The sequence below is a fragment of the Diachasmimorpha longicaudata genome, chromosome 14, assembly GCF_034640455.1.
Source record: "Diachasmimorpha longicaudata isolate KC_UGA_2023 chromosome 14, iyDiaLong2, whole genome shotgun sequence".
In the NCBI taxonomy this organism is placed as follows: Eukaryota; Metazoa; Arthropoda; class Insecta; order Hymenoptera; family Braconidae; genus Diachasmimorpha; species Diachasmimorpha longicaudata.
Window position 1 is genome coordinate 6,728,988 of NC_087238.1, and position 18,724 is coordinate 6,747,711.

The 18,724-nt window shown below is 42.8% G+C and overlaps 1 protein-coding gene across 13 annotated transcripts in view; it reads right to left on the bottom strand.

Moving 5' to 3' along the window:
- LOC135169037 (sister chromatid cohesion protein DCC1) overlaps positions 1-18,724 on the bottom strand; it is a 52,506-nt gene that overhangs the window by 13,677 nt on the left and 20,105 nt on the right. For 4 of the 13 annotated variants that reach the window (XR_010300143.1, XM_064133708.1, XM_064133707.1 and 1 more), the window contains one exon: positions 3,015-3,128. The exons of 4 other annotated variants lie outside the window; for them this stretch is intronic. Coding sequence is in view for 3 of the 9 variants with exons in the window: in XM_064133708.1 (XP_063989778.1) it covers positions 3,015-3,128 (114 nt within the window). In the remaining 6 variants the exon portion in view is untranslated. Of the gene's footprint in view, positions 1-3,014; positions 3,129-8,209; positions 8,339-8,421; positions 8,861-18,724 lie in introns of those variants that run through there. 5 more of the 13 variants (XR_010300144.1, XR_010300148.1, XR_010300147.1 and 2 more) reach the window with 3 other exon arrangements.

Genomic DNA, 18,724 nt, shown 5'->3' on the forward strand with positions numbered 1-18,724 from the left:
GAGACTTTGTCAAGTTTTTCCCACAGTAAACTGTGCCTTGGCTACCATTAAACTTTAAAAGACGAAAGTTTGAACGAGTGAGTGATAGCACGGTAGGACAACAATTTATTCGGACTAGGGGATGATAATGGGGAAGGAGAGAAGTCCTACAGAAGGAGCTTCAGTGCTACTAGTCTTTAGTAGGGTTGCGCTTTTGCGTCAAGGGGTGACACATGACTGCAGCCACACCATCCAAAAAAACTGAAAATCTACAAATTTTCGCATGTAAAAAATTAGTAAGAAGAGACAAGTCGGGCGGCAAGAAAAATAGAGATAGTACTGACGCATGAATTCAGTCACACCAGTCAACGTCCGCAACACGAGGAAATAAATAGGCTGCTCTGAGAAGTTAATAAATTCCCCATATACATCAAGGATTTTCTGGGCTAATACAGTGCGCCTCGTTTCACCTTTTTGTCTCGTTGAAGACGTGGAAGGAGAGCGAAACTGAAAAGGGAATGGCCCGAGAAAAAAAGAAAGAGAGAATGGCAATACCCGCGAATATATCCGTTCTGATATCAAAAGAATGCGAGTTGAGGGGAACGAGAAGTGGGTCTATCTTCAAGAAGTGGGGTAGAAAGGGGTTGGAGGAAAACGGGGTCGGATAAAAGCTGTATCCAATAAAGAAAAGTTATTTCCGCGACCAAAATCATCTCCCTTCGTGGCTGTTTATCGTGGGGAAGCCCTCCAATAGTTGGATAGCAGCGTTATCTTTACGACACGACAGCCCCCTTAACCTTTCTGTCTCTTAACACCCACCAGGGGCCAATGCTGATCCCATCAGCGTGATGGCCGACGCTGATGGATGACCTATAAATCACGATTACTGCCTGTAGTATACATTCGGAGATGATATCTTAACAACTCTCACGAAGACGAAAGAGGGAGGGCGGAGGGCTAATAACCACAATTGTGATAAGGACATGGGCCACTTTTGCTCTATGGACCTATAAAAATGAAATTCTAACCCCTCTCGCACATTATTCCCGACGATATTGCTGTTCTTTGTCTCGACGGATAGCTCACTAGATCTTCGAACAATTTCATGGGTTGAGCGATAAGGGAGGGGATTAAACATTTCATCGAATTAGATAGAAAAACATAATCATCATAGATCATATGAAGAATTGGTTTATAATGAATCCACTATTATGTGTTACCGCAAGATAATTGAATTCATGTCTTCTTATTAATAATTTTTTTTTTATTCTCAGTGTAAAAACAGGGAAATTAAAATGATAAATACACAGGTGGTTGAATCACCTTTGTACAGTATCTGTAACACTGAAGATTAGCATGTAAATGAGGCACCGAGTCCATTTCACAATGGCCCATCTAATCTCGTTACACCGCGGGTTTATGAGGATATAAAATACGACGTGGATGGAGCGATGTCACTCTAGATGCTACACACAGTACGTCATGGACGCCCTATGGTGGTTAGGGAGTGCCGAGTGAACGAGGACAGGGAGGAGAAAGATCGTTATTTATGTGCCCCCTGTGTCTCTTCTGTTCATGTTCGCTAGGCACCCTTCTGTCAGTGTTAACCTCTCCCACCCCCCAACATCCTCCCGCTGTACATCTCACATCGCACGTCTCTGTGTTATAACTGACTTCACTTTTCGCTTTTACATTTTCGGTCGAGGATCATGATGACGAGGGATCCTGTACGCTAACTTGATTATTAACGATCAGGACGGCAAAGTTTTCGGGGAGTTCTGCTACTGCTTCGGCAGGGTAGGGGGCCAGGGGAGAATTGATAACAGGGTCATGGTGAATTTCTGGAGAAACTCGACGAGAGGTAAAGTGGAGCAAAAATGTGGATTAGCTTTGAAAAAAAAAATCCACGGATTAATTCTTCATCAAATAAACTGATTTGTTAGTGGAAAATTGAGCAGTGCTGATATCACTTAAAATTTTCTCTAAGTGATTTGCTATTTTATATTAAAACTTATCATTCACCGATTTCCGAGTAATTTGCAGCCCTCCCTTGCATTCTCCAATAATAATCAACCAGCCAGACAGTACAGATTGCCAAATGTATCCCAATCAGTTAATACAAAGGAGCCCGTCAGTTGAAATTAGTCCCATGTTTGAGCGTCCAACAAATCCGCAATCCTCCCTCCCAATCCCAGACACATCTTATATTCCATCCAACGAAAACTCTCTGAAATCCAGGATCATCTCATGGGTTCACGGAAGTGTGCAGTTATTGTGGACAACTTGAAATCCCAAATCTCGCCGTACCTATATACAATCGGCAGGGGACATTGTCCTGACACATCGCATATTATAATACCTGCGGAACGAGAAAAAAAACGAAACATAACAGCAGACCCCAACTATTGTCAGGAGACGAAAAACACCTTCCAACATCATGATTGAATATTCTTTGAACGCAAAACGATAAATCTCCCTGAAAATCTAAACCAACGCTTTTAGTCCTACCACCATTTTATTCCAATTCAGCTGCCGTCAACGTCATTGACTTGTAAAGAAGGGAATACCGGCTACCCTAACCTCTCCACCATCTCTGTGCTCATATATTATTCATGATTTTTTTTTTCACATTCGTGAAACAAATTCAATCAATGTTACTCTTGTATAAAGTAGAAGAAGCCGAGGCATAACAGTATAGTTACAATAGAAACAATCATTTTACTCACACCTCCGCAATCAAATTATTTTTTTCACTCACATTTAAATTCCAAAATGGTCGAATTGAAGCGAGAAAATTTGAAAATCTTAAAATTGTGGGTGGGCTGGAAAACTATCAAACTAATTCCTCTGAAACCGTACGTATAGCGATATATTCAAGTCAATGAAAAGAATCACCGATGAATATTTTTTTTCCATCCCTCTGAATTAATTTTTCCCCGGTTACCCTCACCCGATTCAGCTCGACGTTATTCATACCACTTTAAAAGGTTTTCACGATGAGAATGATTATCCGGCCACTCTGCAGTGCTACCTACCGTGTTTCTTGATTACAATCGGCGCAGCTGCGCCCACAATTTGTGTTTCCCGTCGTCCGTGCGTAAGAGAGCCGTCCATCAACGTCATGGCCATAACGATGCGGCGAGAAATGCCTGAGATACATACAGTACAAATGTTATACGAGTATATGTACAAGATCCTTCTCCCCCTCTCCCCCGCCACGGTGCTGGAATATACCGTGAAAAAGCGTCCAGACATTGGTGATAGAGAACTTATCTCCTGTTTGCTCTTACTTCATCTCTAGTCCTACCCTCAGTCGCCACCATTATACTATCTTATTTCCACTCCCTTCAGCCTCAACTCCGGCATATCTGTCTTGTCTGCAACCGGATGATAAAGAGGCGTGGAAGATTGAGGTGTTGGAGAATTTCACGCGCACCACCAATCGAGGCCTCTGGATCCACCCCAGGCATTATCGATGCTATCCATCTTTGATGGATAATAAGCACGTGTGGGTGTCATTCAACAATTGTATTCACTATTTATGTAACTCCCGGTGGAAACCTTCTCACGATAAATTTCAATTTCCGGTGCTAGGATTATTCTCCTCAGCATGTTGACCTATTGAATTTGACGATGTCTAGGACAGGTATAATTGCTCTTGGAAATCTATTCAGGGGGACAGGTTGGTTTGAGAAAAGAAGAGTGTCTTTTCATTAGAGTCAACAATCTATTCTACCATACCGATATTTCGTTAATAATGATAGTTTTATCTACCTTAAATAGACATTCCAGATTTTTTCTATCCCTAGGTTATTTTTTAAATCGACATAAATCGTAGAGGTGAGCCCTGCGGTAACCTTACTTTCAGTAGTTTCCCAAATTCTGTCAATGCTTGTCAATGTAGTTGACGGGATCGGCAGTGTGAAAGGGAGATCGGCTTTCCAACTACGGTAAAAATGTATCCGATATCAAAGGCGCTGGGGATTTCATGGCAGAGCATGAAAGGAAAAAACACTCATTAAGTGAAAAAGATACTGTTGAACTCAATATTTTTTTTTTCCAAGAAATGTCGTTAAATATTTATATCACCGGACAGTCTGATTATTATCTCAACAACCGACTGATGTAAATACTGGCAACGGCAATCGTAAAGTAGACAAGATGGAAGAGAACAGCTATTGAAGCTGTCAATCGGTGTATTTCTTTATTGCATAATTAATAATGGCGCTGTTGTGCGTACCTTGACATTTATTGCCAATAAGTATAGACTGCCGTGTCAATAAAGCGAACCACTTCATTCTGTAGTAAATGGGCAAATCCATGAGAATCGTCACGGCGAAGGGAACAGCAAAGGAATGAGGAGTAGACGGTTAAAAAATAAGTAGTTATGGAAAGTGGCGCTGATGAGTCTGGGCTGGGAGAGCTTCAGCACCATGGAGAGAGGGCGATGGCCCTAGGGGGTCATGGATTTCAGTGTTAAAGGAGCAATATGGCGCTTTGGTGAGGACTGAGGATGGCGACGACCATTGTCGGGGCGAAACGATTGTCCGGGAATTTCTATAATCAGTATATTACAATTTTATTGTGTAAAAAATGGGAACAAAATGTAAAAACCCGAAAAGGTATATATATATATATGAAATAAATAAAGAAGTAGTCATGCATCCATTTAGTTGGTTGTAAATGTGACAAGGCATTGGACAATTGCACACCTCAAAGCCATATGTAACGCCATCGAAACGCACATATTCAATGATATTATCGTGATAAACTGGTTATAAAGCTCGATGGGAGTCGCTTAGCGACATTACGGTATATGTAAAAAAAGTAATGCCAAAGAGGAAGATTGAAAATTACAACGGCACGACACTTGGAGGTATATTCACTGATGGTATACAGCACATATAAAAGCCAAACGTGTTCACGCTGGGCGCCTTTATTAAGAATGTTAACGTATGCTCGTGACGGCCTGTCAGAATGAAGAGAGAAGCCCCCTCTGCCGCTCTGTTATATCCAACAGTGAAATGATCGTATATATACGCCCGCTGGCATTTTACCTCTTCTTCGAAGGGGCCTCGTCGTATATCGCACAAGTGAGACGAGCGTATAAATATGCAATAGCGCTTGTCACGCGCAGCGCCTAATAATTGAATGTATAATAAAGAGGGAGTCGCGGTTCTGTCACGGTGAAAGACAGCCTAGAAAGCCAACGAGCAAGAGAGAGAGAGAGAGAGAGAGAGAGAGAGAGGGAGATGCAGACGAATCAAATATATATTCTTCGTTTCACGCGCCCTGATTTAGTATGTAATGGGCGACTTTGTGCTGGAATGACAGACGTTGACTGTCAATTTTCCATGTCTGTCTTCTCTCGTCGCTGGCACGTCATCGTGTGTTTCTTTTGCAGTTGGTGATGGTGTGTCACAAGGATGATGACGAGTGATTTGAAAATTCAGGTGATTGTCAGGCTTCTCGGGAGACTGACATGAGATTAATTTTATTCGAGTATCCCGAATGGATTATCGGATATTTGGGAATATAACTGTTTTCCTTTGGCTTCTGGACAAAATATCAATTTTCTTTATTGAAAAAGAAAATAAATGAGTGGCTCGTTTAGCCCTTCCCGTCCACTCTGCCCTACCCACCCCTATAATTAATTCAACAATATTTTCTCTGCCTCGGCTAAGAGTCAAACCATCAATGTATCTCGGTTATTACAAAAATAATAGCAGAAGCCGTAGGCGTACATCGACTCAGTCAAATTTTCAAGTGTACGTTATATTTTATAAAATACCGAAGGGGGATAAATGAAAGGGAGACGAGCCACCCTGTGACAGCTAGGTAAACACTGATGTGACGTTTCAAATAGCTTTTATTTATTCTAGTATGTGTATTTAGGCTGTTGGTTGGATCGCATTACCTGATAGAATGAGGAAGAGAGAAGGAGAGAGGAGAATCTCGAGTGGCAGCGAAGAGGGCATATAGCTACCGGTTGTCGAATGAGCTCACTGAACACCCGTGAACTTATTCCATTGTCACATACCTCACCCATTGGTGCATCGAGACCTATTGTACTCATCTCTCCCTTCATAATCCATCTCCAATTAAATTCCCGTTACAGTACATGGGTTCATTCACACCTGTTTATTTTTTTCCTCTCGGTTTTCTCTCGCTAAATGCCAACCGATGACATATGAATGGAACACCAGTGATGAGTCCTATTTACTATCTTTATTATGTTTTACTATTGATAAAAGCTTATGAATGATTGAATATAGAACTTGCACTCACCTTGGGAAACATCATGGCAAAATTTAAGATCACCAATTATTTGTCTGACTTTGTTAATTATATTTTTATCCCTCTGAGTAATGATTTATGTTGATGTTCTTCTGTAAAATGAAAAAAAAAATCCAACAAGTTCACCGATAAATATGCATTCACGTAAGAAATTATTTGAAAAAAAAAATGACAAATGAATTAATCGAAGGCCCCGGAGAAGTCAAAGGCCATCGCAATGGCTTGACTTCAATCAACAGATTCGATAAATAAAATTGTAACGAGGACACTTTTTGCAGGCCTCAAGGTTCGAATTTACGATAAATATTCAATCCATCCTTGAATCAATGAACAAAGTACACTCTACTTGCACCGCTACCAACAGTCAATATATTGCAACCCCTGTACTTCTCACTTTGTTTGGTGTACTGCGGCTGGCTGATGATTGATGACAAGTCGTTGGCTGTTATGAATATAATATCGATCAATCACGCTATTTACCGTGAAGCAAACGCACAGGCCACTCTATCATCTTGGCCTCCCTCATTGCCAGTCGCCTGTCTGCCCACACCTATTTCCCATTCAGCCAACGTCGCGGCAACGAGACGTCTTCCACGAAAGCTTACCATCCATTTTTCACTTTTCTCTAACCATCTCCTCCTGACTCCATCAGGTTTCAGAATGACGAATGACGCCACACGTATATAATATAAGCAAGATTCTAGAACGGCTCGTTAGTCTTGAAAGAAAGAAAAAAAATCCGTCAAGATCCGCGAAGCCATTGGCATTATGAAAATTAAAAAATGACATTCTGATAATTTCATTTTGTCTACTGGTATTACATTATCGGTGAATAAATTGGGAGGATTCTACTATTATTTAGTTATTAGTGAATAAAATAAAATAACATACAAATATATGATATTTCACTTCGGTGGATTTTTTAAAAGATGATCTGATTGGGAATCATTTCCATTTAATGGGAATGAGAGTTGAAGGATTGAAAAATGTTAATGAAGTGTCTCTTAATGCAATAATTAGCTTGCGTAAACCAGAATGCTGGTTATGAAGTCAGCTTCTGGGTGGCGATGACTCAAACTGGAACGGATGTCAATCCTGTTTTTCGGTATTCCTCGTTGGTATTTTAAACGTGAGTTGCATATATGAGCATTTGGAATTGTCAATGTGTCTCGCACCTCGTGAATCTTTAATTAAGACCCGTTAAGCATGCCTCCAATCTGGAGGAAAAAAGCTACCATCAACTGAATCGTTTCGTATCCCTCTTATTTACACATTCGGACGATTGTGATGAGAAAAGCATCTCAGAAGTTGCTCAAGTTATTCGGTATTATGATTCTAGTGACTATGGGGAGATTAACGAGGCTCAATAATGCGTGAAGTGCATTTGAGAACGTTGATAACTGGGTGATTATTTTTTTCCCTCGATGAAAACGTTTCATCTCGAGGCATCAAGTGCTTTTTAAATCACAAATCCTGCCTTTATATTTCCAGTGATGCTGACACCAAGCGTCAAACGAGTTTTCCACGTGAGAAGGAAGACGGCAGAGGCGTGGTTGGTGAGTTTGAAATTAACGAGTTCTTGAAGCTCTTCCGAAGCAAATGATTTTGAATGCTGAAGCTTTAGCGTCTCAACGATCCACTCCAACCGGAATAATGGGCCAGAATCTTATCATTTTCATTTAATTTTATTTATTTATTTATACTTCAGGCTTGGAGTTTATCAAAGTTCAATGAATGCAAATACATATCAATTCAAAAGCATTTACAAACATTGTTGGGAAAAAAGTTGAGAAATAATTGCACTCGCATTCTCAAGTTTGTAAGTTTTCTTCCAGTTTGAGATGAACTTATTAACATATTTAAATATTTCATAATTTTCATTGGAATAAATTCCTGAGTAATCCACTTAGTAATGAAGAAAAAAGATAGACCATTGCATCATCCACATCAATTAATTTTTTTATTCCTCATAAAAGATGAAAGATTACGTAAACAAAGACATAACACATTTCCTGGCTGATTATTCTTTCCCCTTGTTCTTCCACTTCACGTACACTTCCTGCTGAAAATAAGACGGGGTTAATATTTTTAGGGTGACAAAAGGTCGTTGGAAATCCGTTAGATACGACTGTCAGATATACGCACTCTCTACAGCTATCGTTTCACCCCTGGCCAAATCCAAAATGCCCCCTCCTTCTTCTCTCTTGAGTTGAGCTCTTTGTGCGTGATTTGAATGCAATCGGGGAGCTAATCTCCGATCAGTGTCGAGAGCGTAACGCGATCCGACACCACGTGACGTGATCCGGACTCGATAGCCCAGGGTTGAATGCGACCCTGTGGCATGCCACAGCACTACTCTGTATTTCTCCATGGATTTTCACCTAGAACTGCTTGGTGATTCACTAAGTATATACCGGTCAATCCTGGGATTCAACCGTCAGCCGATTGATACCAATCTTCATCAGACAACTGCCTCGGCTCCGCCCGATTGATTTTGGAAAATCAATTGCACTGATAGACACCAAAGGCTGCATAAGTAGTGATTATTTCGCAAAACAATGCTTTGGGAAAATGTTTTCGATCCCTATGAAACAGAATTAAAAAAAAAAAAAAAGTCGGTTTCACTGAGCCTTTCCTAGTCTCCCTATTAGACGAAAAAGAATCCCCAGTCTCTCAAACTATGACTAACCCTCTCTCTCTCTCTCTGGTAGTCCCTGATAGGAGATAACGGATGACCAGTGTTGGCCCCTCTTCGACCTACTGTCGGCCACTTATCATCTTTTATACGGAGTATTGTCTCATGATATCTCGTAAAGTCTTAGCGCTCACGCTGGTCATACAAAAGCATCAGCATTGCAAAATTATCGAGTTGAGTTGATACTAATGAGCTTGTACTGCCATCAGAGTAGCGTCAAGAGTATCACCCTTGCGTGCAACCAAGCGCTTGTAATACAAACTCCAATGTACATGCACACTCAATGGGTATATATCTACACGATCCCTGTCACAAGTGCTCACACGTCATTGTGACATCGTGAGCGCGGACTACGTTATAGCATTGAGGGGGGAAACCAGTTGTTGAGGGGACCAACAGCTGCTCGACTCGTAACCCACATACATCACCGCACGTCATTGTTCGCTTTTGTGCATTATTTGAGGCAGGTTTATGGACGGGGGAGCAACTAAGCGTCGCGACGCTCTACTCATGCGTATATCAAGTTGTATTTGTGAGGAAGCTGGAGAAATGGAAAGGTTGAAGGATGATGGACGGGTGTCATCAATTTCGAGGTGTATGCAGCTGATGACAGGAGAAAGACTGTTGCCGTAATAATCAAGTGGATTCGGTCATTTTGGGGATTTTGACAGTCTTTGATGATGATGACTTGCTCAATTATGTCGGTGGGAGATGAGGGTTTGGAGGGGTAATGTGTTTCGAGGATAGTGATTATTGATATCTTTCAATTAATTGTTTTTACGAAAGACATGAATGCTATTGAACAGTCATTCTTCATTATAAATAATCCAGTAATAGCTTCTTGCATCATTAAGCTTGTGCAAAAAGGCAACAGCTTGAAGCCACGTGATGTTGAATGACCTGTCAACATCGTCATGAACAAAAATATTATCAACCCTTTTGCAATTCACCGGACATGCCAACCAAGCGAAATCGTGCTTTTTCATTTCCTGACGTCCCCATGTGGCATTTACAACCATATCCGCACACACATCCACGCCTTTTCTTGGCCTCCTCTTTTTCCCCGAGGCACTTTCAATATGAGACCGTGAATAACGCATGACGAGAGATCCGGGTGGACTGTCATCGTCACGCAGCTCACATCCTCCATGATGTAAAACCAAGATAAATTGCACGCGGTAAGTTTGAATAATGAGGAAACCTGTTGGTTAACGACAATACGTTGGGTGTGTTCAATGGCAGGATCATTGCATTGACGAAAGGTTTAATCCACTTGGTTTTACCGAAAAATTTTTAAAATCATTATTTTTACTCATCAACCCCCTCTTCCCGTCCAATTTATCATCCTTGGCAAAATTGTCGCTTGCTCTGAAAAAAACAATTTCTCTACTATCTACGGAGCTCAACCAGCCCCAGTGAAATACATCGTTCATGCAGTCCACCAGAACAACGTGGCTCAACATCTCCAACAATAAAGGAAAAAGAGGTACCTGTACAACCCCACACATTATTCTAAAAATACCATTGTTCGAATTACCGTATCTGATGGTCCATTGTCATTCACGGGGAGATTCACTCAAGCGATTTCGTGGGATTTCCAGTAGGTAATCCCGGCCTAGTGAATATTCAATGATAGCTTCACACTATTTGATATGGTGTATAGTAGCAATATAATCTATCCACCATCAGTGGAGGATGAAAAGTCTAAGGCAAGTGGGATGCTGGATTCTCAGGGTATGGCCGGTTGTATGGATACCCAGTATGAGGACAATGGGTCCTCAGGTTTTGCTCTTAATCCAACTGTACGATCTACACTAGGTCATATGTAAGGATTACTATGGTAACCGTTGGTACGACGTTGGCAGCTAGATTGGTAACACCATCCAGTGAACAGTGGACTCAGTTAAAGCTACACCGCGAGCAAGCCATTAGTGGTGGCCTGTACTTGGTCAATGCTATAGTTGGCCAGAAGCTTTAGAAATGCTATCAGCCCCGGGGACTTTGCTGGAAGCTTCTTTATACTCATGTATCCAACCACCAATCCTCGGGCTGTAGGTGGCAATATAACCCCCTCGCTTAGTGGCCTATGTGTAACGAGCGCCGATAGTTATCTTCATCATGGAACGATGTTCACTGCGATTGCGGAGACATACCAGTCCATTCGGAGGATCAGCTAGGAGAGAATTTCAAATAATGCCATTTGCACGGGGATAAAATAGTATTTCATCAGGAAAACATCGGTGAATGCTTGGCACGCGTACGATCTTTACAATCATTTTGAAGGATATTATTACTCGACAGTGGAATGGACTGGTGAAAAAGCGGGAAGAAAAAGTGGAATTAGCTTTACAAATTATTCATCAGATTACAAATGGCATTGTAAAATTAAAGAATTTAGAAATTGTTTTGGAGAAGTAATATTTTTCTCAAACAAGTCACGCTAGAGTGTAAAGGACCGAAGGTCATAGACCGCAGATTCAAAAATAAAAAAAACTTTTTTCTAAAGCTAATCCGCTTTTTCTCACTGTATAGGGAATGGATAATGGGGGAGTAAGAGTTGAGATAGACGGCAATTGGATCTATCCATTCGTTGTCACGATGGACGTATACCAGTGGCGCCGCGTTAATTTGATTTTCTTCGTCGCGTTTGGGTTTTGGGATGAGGAGGAGACGAAGAGAGAGGAAAAGGATGGGTGCAACGTTCTAGGGGTTACGTGCCTATGTGAGAAGCGGGCACAGGGATCGAGCAATTTATCAATCCAACGGGCGCGTTGGAAAGAGAGACGCGGGAGGAGGGAGACTCCTGGCCGGGCGGGTAATTTAACAAGATTGATGCGAAGTCGACATGCCACAGTTCGCCGGCACTCGGCGCGGCAAGGAGAGACTCTCGGTTACTCTTCTCTTTGGCTTGACTGGGATTGAGAGAGAGAGGAATGGATGAGGGGGAGTGATGGCTAGGTGGTGAAGGGGGAGCGAGGGTATGAGGTGAACGTGTGAGCGACTGGTTATTAGGAGGCCTCATCACGCAGAGCGCTTCGAAATCACGCGCGGAGCATTAAAATCCGGCGCCGCAACTGCGGACGCTACTAATGGCCCCACTCAGGCTGGGATGTTGCAGCCACTGCATTACACATTGTTTTTTGTTTTGAGATAGATGAGTTTTTATCGGAAATCCTCGGAGCTATTAATTAAATTAATCTACAGTGATGAGTCTTCCGGCGGATGATGACTAGTCTCGGGGAAACAGTTCGTCTCTCTTAAATTCAAAGATGTTACGTCAAAACTGGACCCAGGGATGAGTCAACTTGTCTCATTTTACCCCTTTCGCTACTGAAATGAAGGGGAAATATTTTGTTTTTATCGGCTGGTTTATTTCACCCTGCTTATCCGTGTTTTCCGATATTCTTTATAATAGTCAAACGGGTTGACGGGAATCCATCAGGTCACGATGTATGCTGTAAATCAAGCACTAACCCCAGAAGGCTACCTCCGATTTTAGTGACTTGCTTACCAACTAGTTTTATCTCTCAGCATTTCCCGACTGCACGGCACGTCGCTCAAACTTCACATCCCACTTTGCTTCTACCCTCTGCGCCGCCTCCGGCCTTTCTCACCCCTATAATTTCCTCTCGAGGTGGGCGCGAAGAGGCGGCGATTTGCCTCGTACATTATCGCAGCGGTCGGCCGACATAGCCGGCCCGAGGCGTTGCATGGTAGACGTCTTAAACAAGTTAGTGAAATTGGTCGACGGTATCAGCGACAATTTATCGCACGAAGAGCCACCACCCCACCATCACGATGGTCCACCCGCTTCATTTTTACCGTTTTATTTTCATTACTTGCAATTTTTCACAGCGACTACATATGAGGGAGGCGAACAACCACCGCGACGATGAGTTTTTGCCCTATAACGCAACCGCTTGTTGACGCTGGCACGAATGGAATTTGAATAATTCTGTCATTTGCAGGCAAGCCCACGGGCCGCAAGACCAACGATATGAGCGGTAATGGCCGCTACTTAGCGCCCTATCCTCAATTCTCAGTGGTTACTGCAACGACATCTAGAACGATGGAGTTCATTCTTTCGAAGAAGCAATGAATTACGAAGATAAAGTTCTAATAAAAGTTATCTTAATCATTCTATCAAAGTATATCATGGGTAATTTTTACCTCATGATTAATCTGAAAATTAGCAAACATTAACATATGATGCAACCGATAAGCTAATGCGAAAGCTTACAAAATAAAGGACCCCTTTCCCTAAACAAGTGGATTCGGCTGATTATGATTGAGGAGTTATTTATTATAGAAAGACTATGTGAGACTGAATAGTCGTAATCCATCTCCACACACACCCCTCCTCCCCCCGCCGGTCTTTTTCTTCCGCATGCATGAATGTCAGTTCTTACGCCACTGGGCCGTAATTTACCCGTAGCGTTTATGGCATTGTTGTGAAGTAGTGCTTGGCATCGTCTTATAAAACCAATTTTGCGGGTATTATGCAAGCTGTCAGTCCCATAGGTAAGTTATGGCTAGCATTGCCTCGAGCGGCACTGCCACATCCATATAACTCACTGAATGTTTTAAAATAGTTTTTTTTTTTAATGTTTTATGGAGAAGTCATGCATACGATACATTTTGACATTGGTGTGCCCCTGGGCACTAGGCGTTGATGATTGTTTTTTTTTTATTAACAAACTTTATCGAACGTAATTTACGTTGAGGTTTTTTTGTCTCCCCAAAATTTATACAACAGCTAATACATGTTTAGCTAGTGTCCATTACCTCATACTTTTCCGTTGCCAAAAAAATCGACATTTCGACCCTAACGTCAGAAGGTAGTTATGTCCTCATTATGATCCAAGAAATCTCCAACAACACACTCGATAGCGAACATCAACCATAACTATCATTCAATCAAAATGTTTTACGATCTCGCCTCAAGGAAATCGGGGAATGGCCATCGGATCTCTCTTCAGGATATTGTGTTTAACTTCATTGGAATATACGACAGCCCATATCCGGAATTTCGTTCCGGGCCGTTAAGACACTAGATTCTACTTTATCGAGGGAGTAATGGTTATATAGCCGTTAAACTTGCCTCTTCATACAACTTTTCCAATCTTATCTCCAGCGGCTGTCTTACTCCCCCCTCCCCTCCCTCTATTCTCATGCGATTTTCCCCCTAAGACCCTGAAAAGCCTCGGGAATATAGTCAGAACAACGTCTGACCTCTCAGACTCTCATCTTAAAATTTGTTTGGATAGGGGTTAAGTCGGTGAGCATGAGACTTCTCGCATCTTCTCATGACGCTGGTGATTCGACGCTGACCATCAGCTTTTCAATACGTGACTCGCATTCGCATCTCGCCATTTTCCTGTAGATATCGTTACGTGATAGAGGCATTCGAGGTTATGAGAGTGTTTCATCCTGTGTAAAACTCCCTTCAAAATTGCCCTCGTCACAATGCAATAGGATCTACGGCTGTCATTTTTAATTTGATCATTTGAAAAAAATCACGACGATATCTTGATTATAGACAAAAATTTCCGCTAGCAAACCTCTGGGGTGCATGTACTCTGTGGAAAAATGGCGGACAGCTTTGCAATAATTCAACTCTGCGGCCACACCTCGGCCACTTCCCGTCTCTAGTCTACTGCAGAGACTCGAGTAATGCCCAGGGCTTTCCGGTATAAACCTCCTCCATCGTTTCTCTCTACCTCTTCCCTCGTCACTCCTGAATCACAGACACCAACGAAACACGCACACACTTTATGGTACATGTTATACTTCAGTGGCACAAGCTAAAATCCCTGTGCCCTCTTCCCTAGTCCCGAGGGCCAAAAGCCAGGAGAAACGAAGAAAGGAGATCTGATATATCGGTCGCACACATTGCACTAGATGGAACGCAATATGTCCACCGAGAAAGGCAATAACCATTAGGTTCCTGAGAAAACTACCCCATTTCAAATGACACGAACGGTCGAATATCAGAAAATTTATATCTGGGTAGCTGAGGGTATGCCCCCACCAGCCCCTCGCAGCTCTCAATTCCCTTTAACCCGTGTGACTGCACACTGCATCCTCGTATGACACATACATCTCACCACTATCATCAAGAGTCCGCCATTTTGATGACTGAAAACTGGATAAGTACAAAATAATTGACAATACGAGGGAGCGAAGTTGGAGGATTATTATCCGGAAAATAATCAGTTTTCCCCAGCCAAAAGAACTGTTGGTGAACTCCAGTGCCCCAGAAATTGCTTTCCCCCCTCCGCCCCTTTCTCCTAAGGTTCCCATTATCACGCGCCATCTTGTTCAAATGGCTCCGTAAAATGCCGAAGCCGTAGCCTCGGTATTACGTCCACTGGGGTCTCTTGCTGCGGTCAGCCATCTTCACCCTGCCCCTCCCCCCGCTCAATTCGCCGGTTAACCCCAAAAGTCTCCTTGAACATTGCGACAAAAAAAAAAAAAAAAAAACAGCTGGAAACTGCACAATCGCACCCCTCCCGATATTGTGGCCACGTATCAGCTACTTTTCCACTTTGGAGGCGAGGACCGTTCTTCTCCTTGTTTCCCATCCGGCGGAAAAGCACTTTGTCGCCCATTGGAGTGGATCGTCCCAATCCCCAACGACCCCCTCTCGTTGCTGCACGAAACACAGCAGCGGTTGGTCAAAAGTCTTCGGGAGTTTTTATGGCTTCCCCTTGGCTTTCTCCAACTGGCAATATTGCGGTGGTTTCGTACCACTTTTCATAGCTGCGGAGAGGGAGGAGCACTTAATGGTACAACTTTGCCAAATGATACCATTTATCTAATATGGTGGCGTACAATATCTTCTTCGGAAATGGTACGCAGAGAGAAAAATTCAATAAAAATTATTAAAGAAAGTAAAATAACTTTTCCGCACCTGTATGAAAATATACTAATTTTCATGATCAGTGAAGTGAAGTGAAGAGGAGGGGGAGAGACTCGTGAGATAAAAATCCCCGAGTCTTATTGATTCACCACCCCCACTGAAGGAGTTACACTTCAATAAACAAGCTAATGAAAAATACAGAACGATAATCGAGGCGATAAACCTACCAGTAGACTCTGTAAATCATCCCGATGGGTTTGTCTCCTTCTCACAGTTTCCCCCTTCGACTCAAGTGAATACGCCGAGCCGATATATGGTAAAAGGATGAGAGAGATACCCACGGTGTACATATTGAGACGTTGATTAGCGTATGGGTCGCATATATCAAAAGGGGATGAGTGTGCGAAGGGGCGAACAGCAGCAGCGCCACCGACGGTGGTACAGCCCATTGATGGGTGATGAAGGGGCCGTGGGCCCCTGCGGCGATCCACTGCTGTGTCTGTGACGCGCGTTATGCGGCCGTGCATCACACGGACTGTTAGGACATGAGTATCGGTACGCATTGGCCACTCTCTTAATGCGCTCCTGGGTGGATATATCCAGTAAAGCTTGAGGATTTCTCTCACCCCTTGTATGTACATCTATGTGTTGGTGTGTGTCTGTGGGCGGAGTACAAACACATATGCAAGCCGACATGCCGCCTTGGAGGCATCATTAGCTCCGCATTGTATTGTACGACCACAGAGGTAGCACGCTCGCGCGGTTTAAGGGGTTATACTCTGCGACACCCGCTGCGCCATGAGATCCACGATAGAGTTAATGATCCTGGGATCACGACGGGTACCCAACAATAAGTCGCTTTATTTACTGCTTTTTCTCTGGGCCTCGACTACACTTTCTAGCGGGGGAGCAATGCCTTACCAAGGGAAGGTGAATTCCTTAACCTCAATGCTTGCGGTTATTTAGCTAAAAAAAAACCGTGACATCTGAAATCGATTATTCGAAAATAGCGGACATAATCGAGAATTTATGAATGTCGCTGTCGAAATCCACCGTTCCAGTTGGTGCCAGTTGCGAAGAGTTAATTTCCCAAAGTTTTCAACTTTCACTCGACGCCTTAGTTAAAAAGTTATTGCAATTGTATTCAGTAGGCGGAGATCAAAGGGGTTGGAATCTGCCCATCTCCTGGAGAGGGCACACTTGATGCTCCTCTCAAAAAGAGAAAAGAATAAAGGAGGCGTGAACGTGATTAACGCGTTTCGGAGCACGCCAAGAGGGAAAAGTGCTTCCGTATAAATCCAGGGGTAACTTCTACTTGTGATTCCACTCGGAACGCCCACACTCCGTCGATTCTTTTAATAAAGGCTTGTCTACCAGGGTCTACCCTGCCCACTCTTCCCATTTTATTAATGACCGAAACGCATTCCCTCCGACGTGAAAAGAGAAGTTGCTACAGCAAATGGCGCGTTATATTTCTTTCAATAGAAGACGAACGCTCAGCAGCTGTCCCTTCGATTAACAAGGATGAAAAAAATAGTCTCCTTCGCCCCTCCGCACCCCGAGGAGCGGCACTGTCAACGTAGAAACCTCGCCTGTTGCCTGAGAAAATTAATATACCGGTGCTCCCCTTCTAAAAGAAGATATGTCAACCGTAAATCTCGATTAATTGCTCAGACTGACTTGTCCTTGTAAAAACAAATTCTTCACTCTCCAGCGTTATGTCGTCAATATCATCTCTCCGTCGTTTTCTTAACTATCCGCGTCTTTCGACGAATAATTTAATAATCATTTAATTGAACGGAGAGAACGATACAGTAGCGCGGGTGAATTTTGGGTGTCAGCTGTGATATTGATGCAGTAAGCAAATAAAAATATTACTTTCTCGTCAGGTGTCATGAAAAAATTATTTTTTCAGACACGGAAATAAAATATCCAACGCCACCTGTATCCCCCTTCCTAATTGTCATCTCCACGTTCCAGTGCCCGGTGCAGATCCGAAATATTTTGTCATTTTTACAACTCCAATCCCAGGGACAATTTGAGCAACACTCCAGCCCCCCCCCCCCCCCCCTCCCCAACTTATCCCGTAATTCACCAAAGCTTCTGAAGATCAGCATATGTCTGGCGTTATTTACAATTGGCGTGGATTTATATCTCTGTATCCGGCTGAGATATGTATGTGTGTGGAGGAGACATCCCGCAGAGAATGCATATAGGCAAAATCTATCCGACGTGAGTATAAGCGAGAAGGCATATATTCGAGGAGAGGAAAATGCTAGAGGAGAACTGGATAACGGCGAGAGGGGGAGTTTGAGGGCGACGCTCGCGGGGCTGCCTTGCCAGCCAATTCCCCGGGGGCCCTGGTATATTTACGAGACCCATAAAGTAACGTGCAGGGCCGCGTATATTGCCACGTAAATATCAGCTTATGGAAATATAGAGCTCAATATCTGCTTGGCCGCCTTTCTTACACCCGCCCCTACCCTCCCCATCCGCCCGCTCTTGAGCACATATATTGGCATTCAAACCCTCTTATTTTCTTTTATTTTACGCTGAATTAACGGATAAATTAGTGCATCATTCACATTTTTTAAATTTAAGAAACAATTAATTCAATGAAGCAACTCCAGACATATATATCATATGATCCAGAGGATCGCCTCAAAAAATTTCCAATCCAATTATTTCTCCAGATATCCCTGAAATTGTTCCTGCGGCATTAATAATCCCAAGATTCCAGGTTCGAATCTCCGATGTGTTGAATCATCCCCATTAAAATCGTGATGAAGCTCATTCCTTCCCATAAATTGAAATTTCTGGAGCCCATCCAATTCCAAACGCACCTCATCACCCTCGCGCTATCTAAACTGAACACAGAATAGTCAATAAAA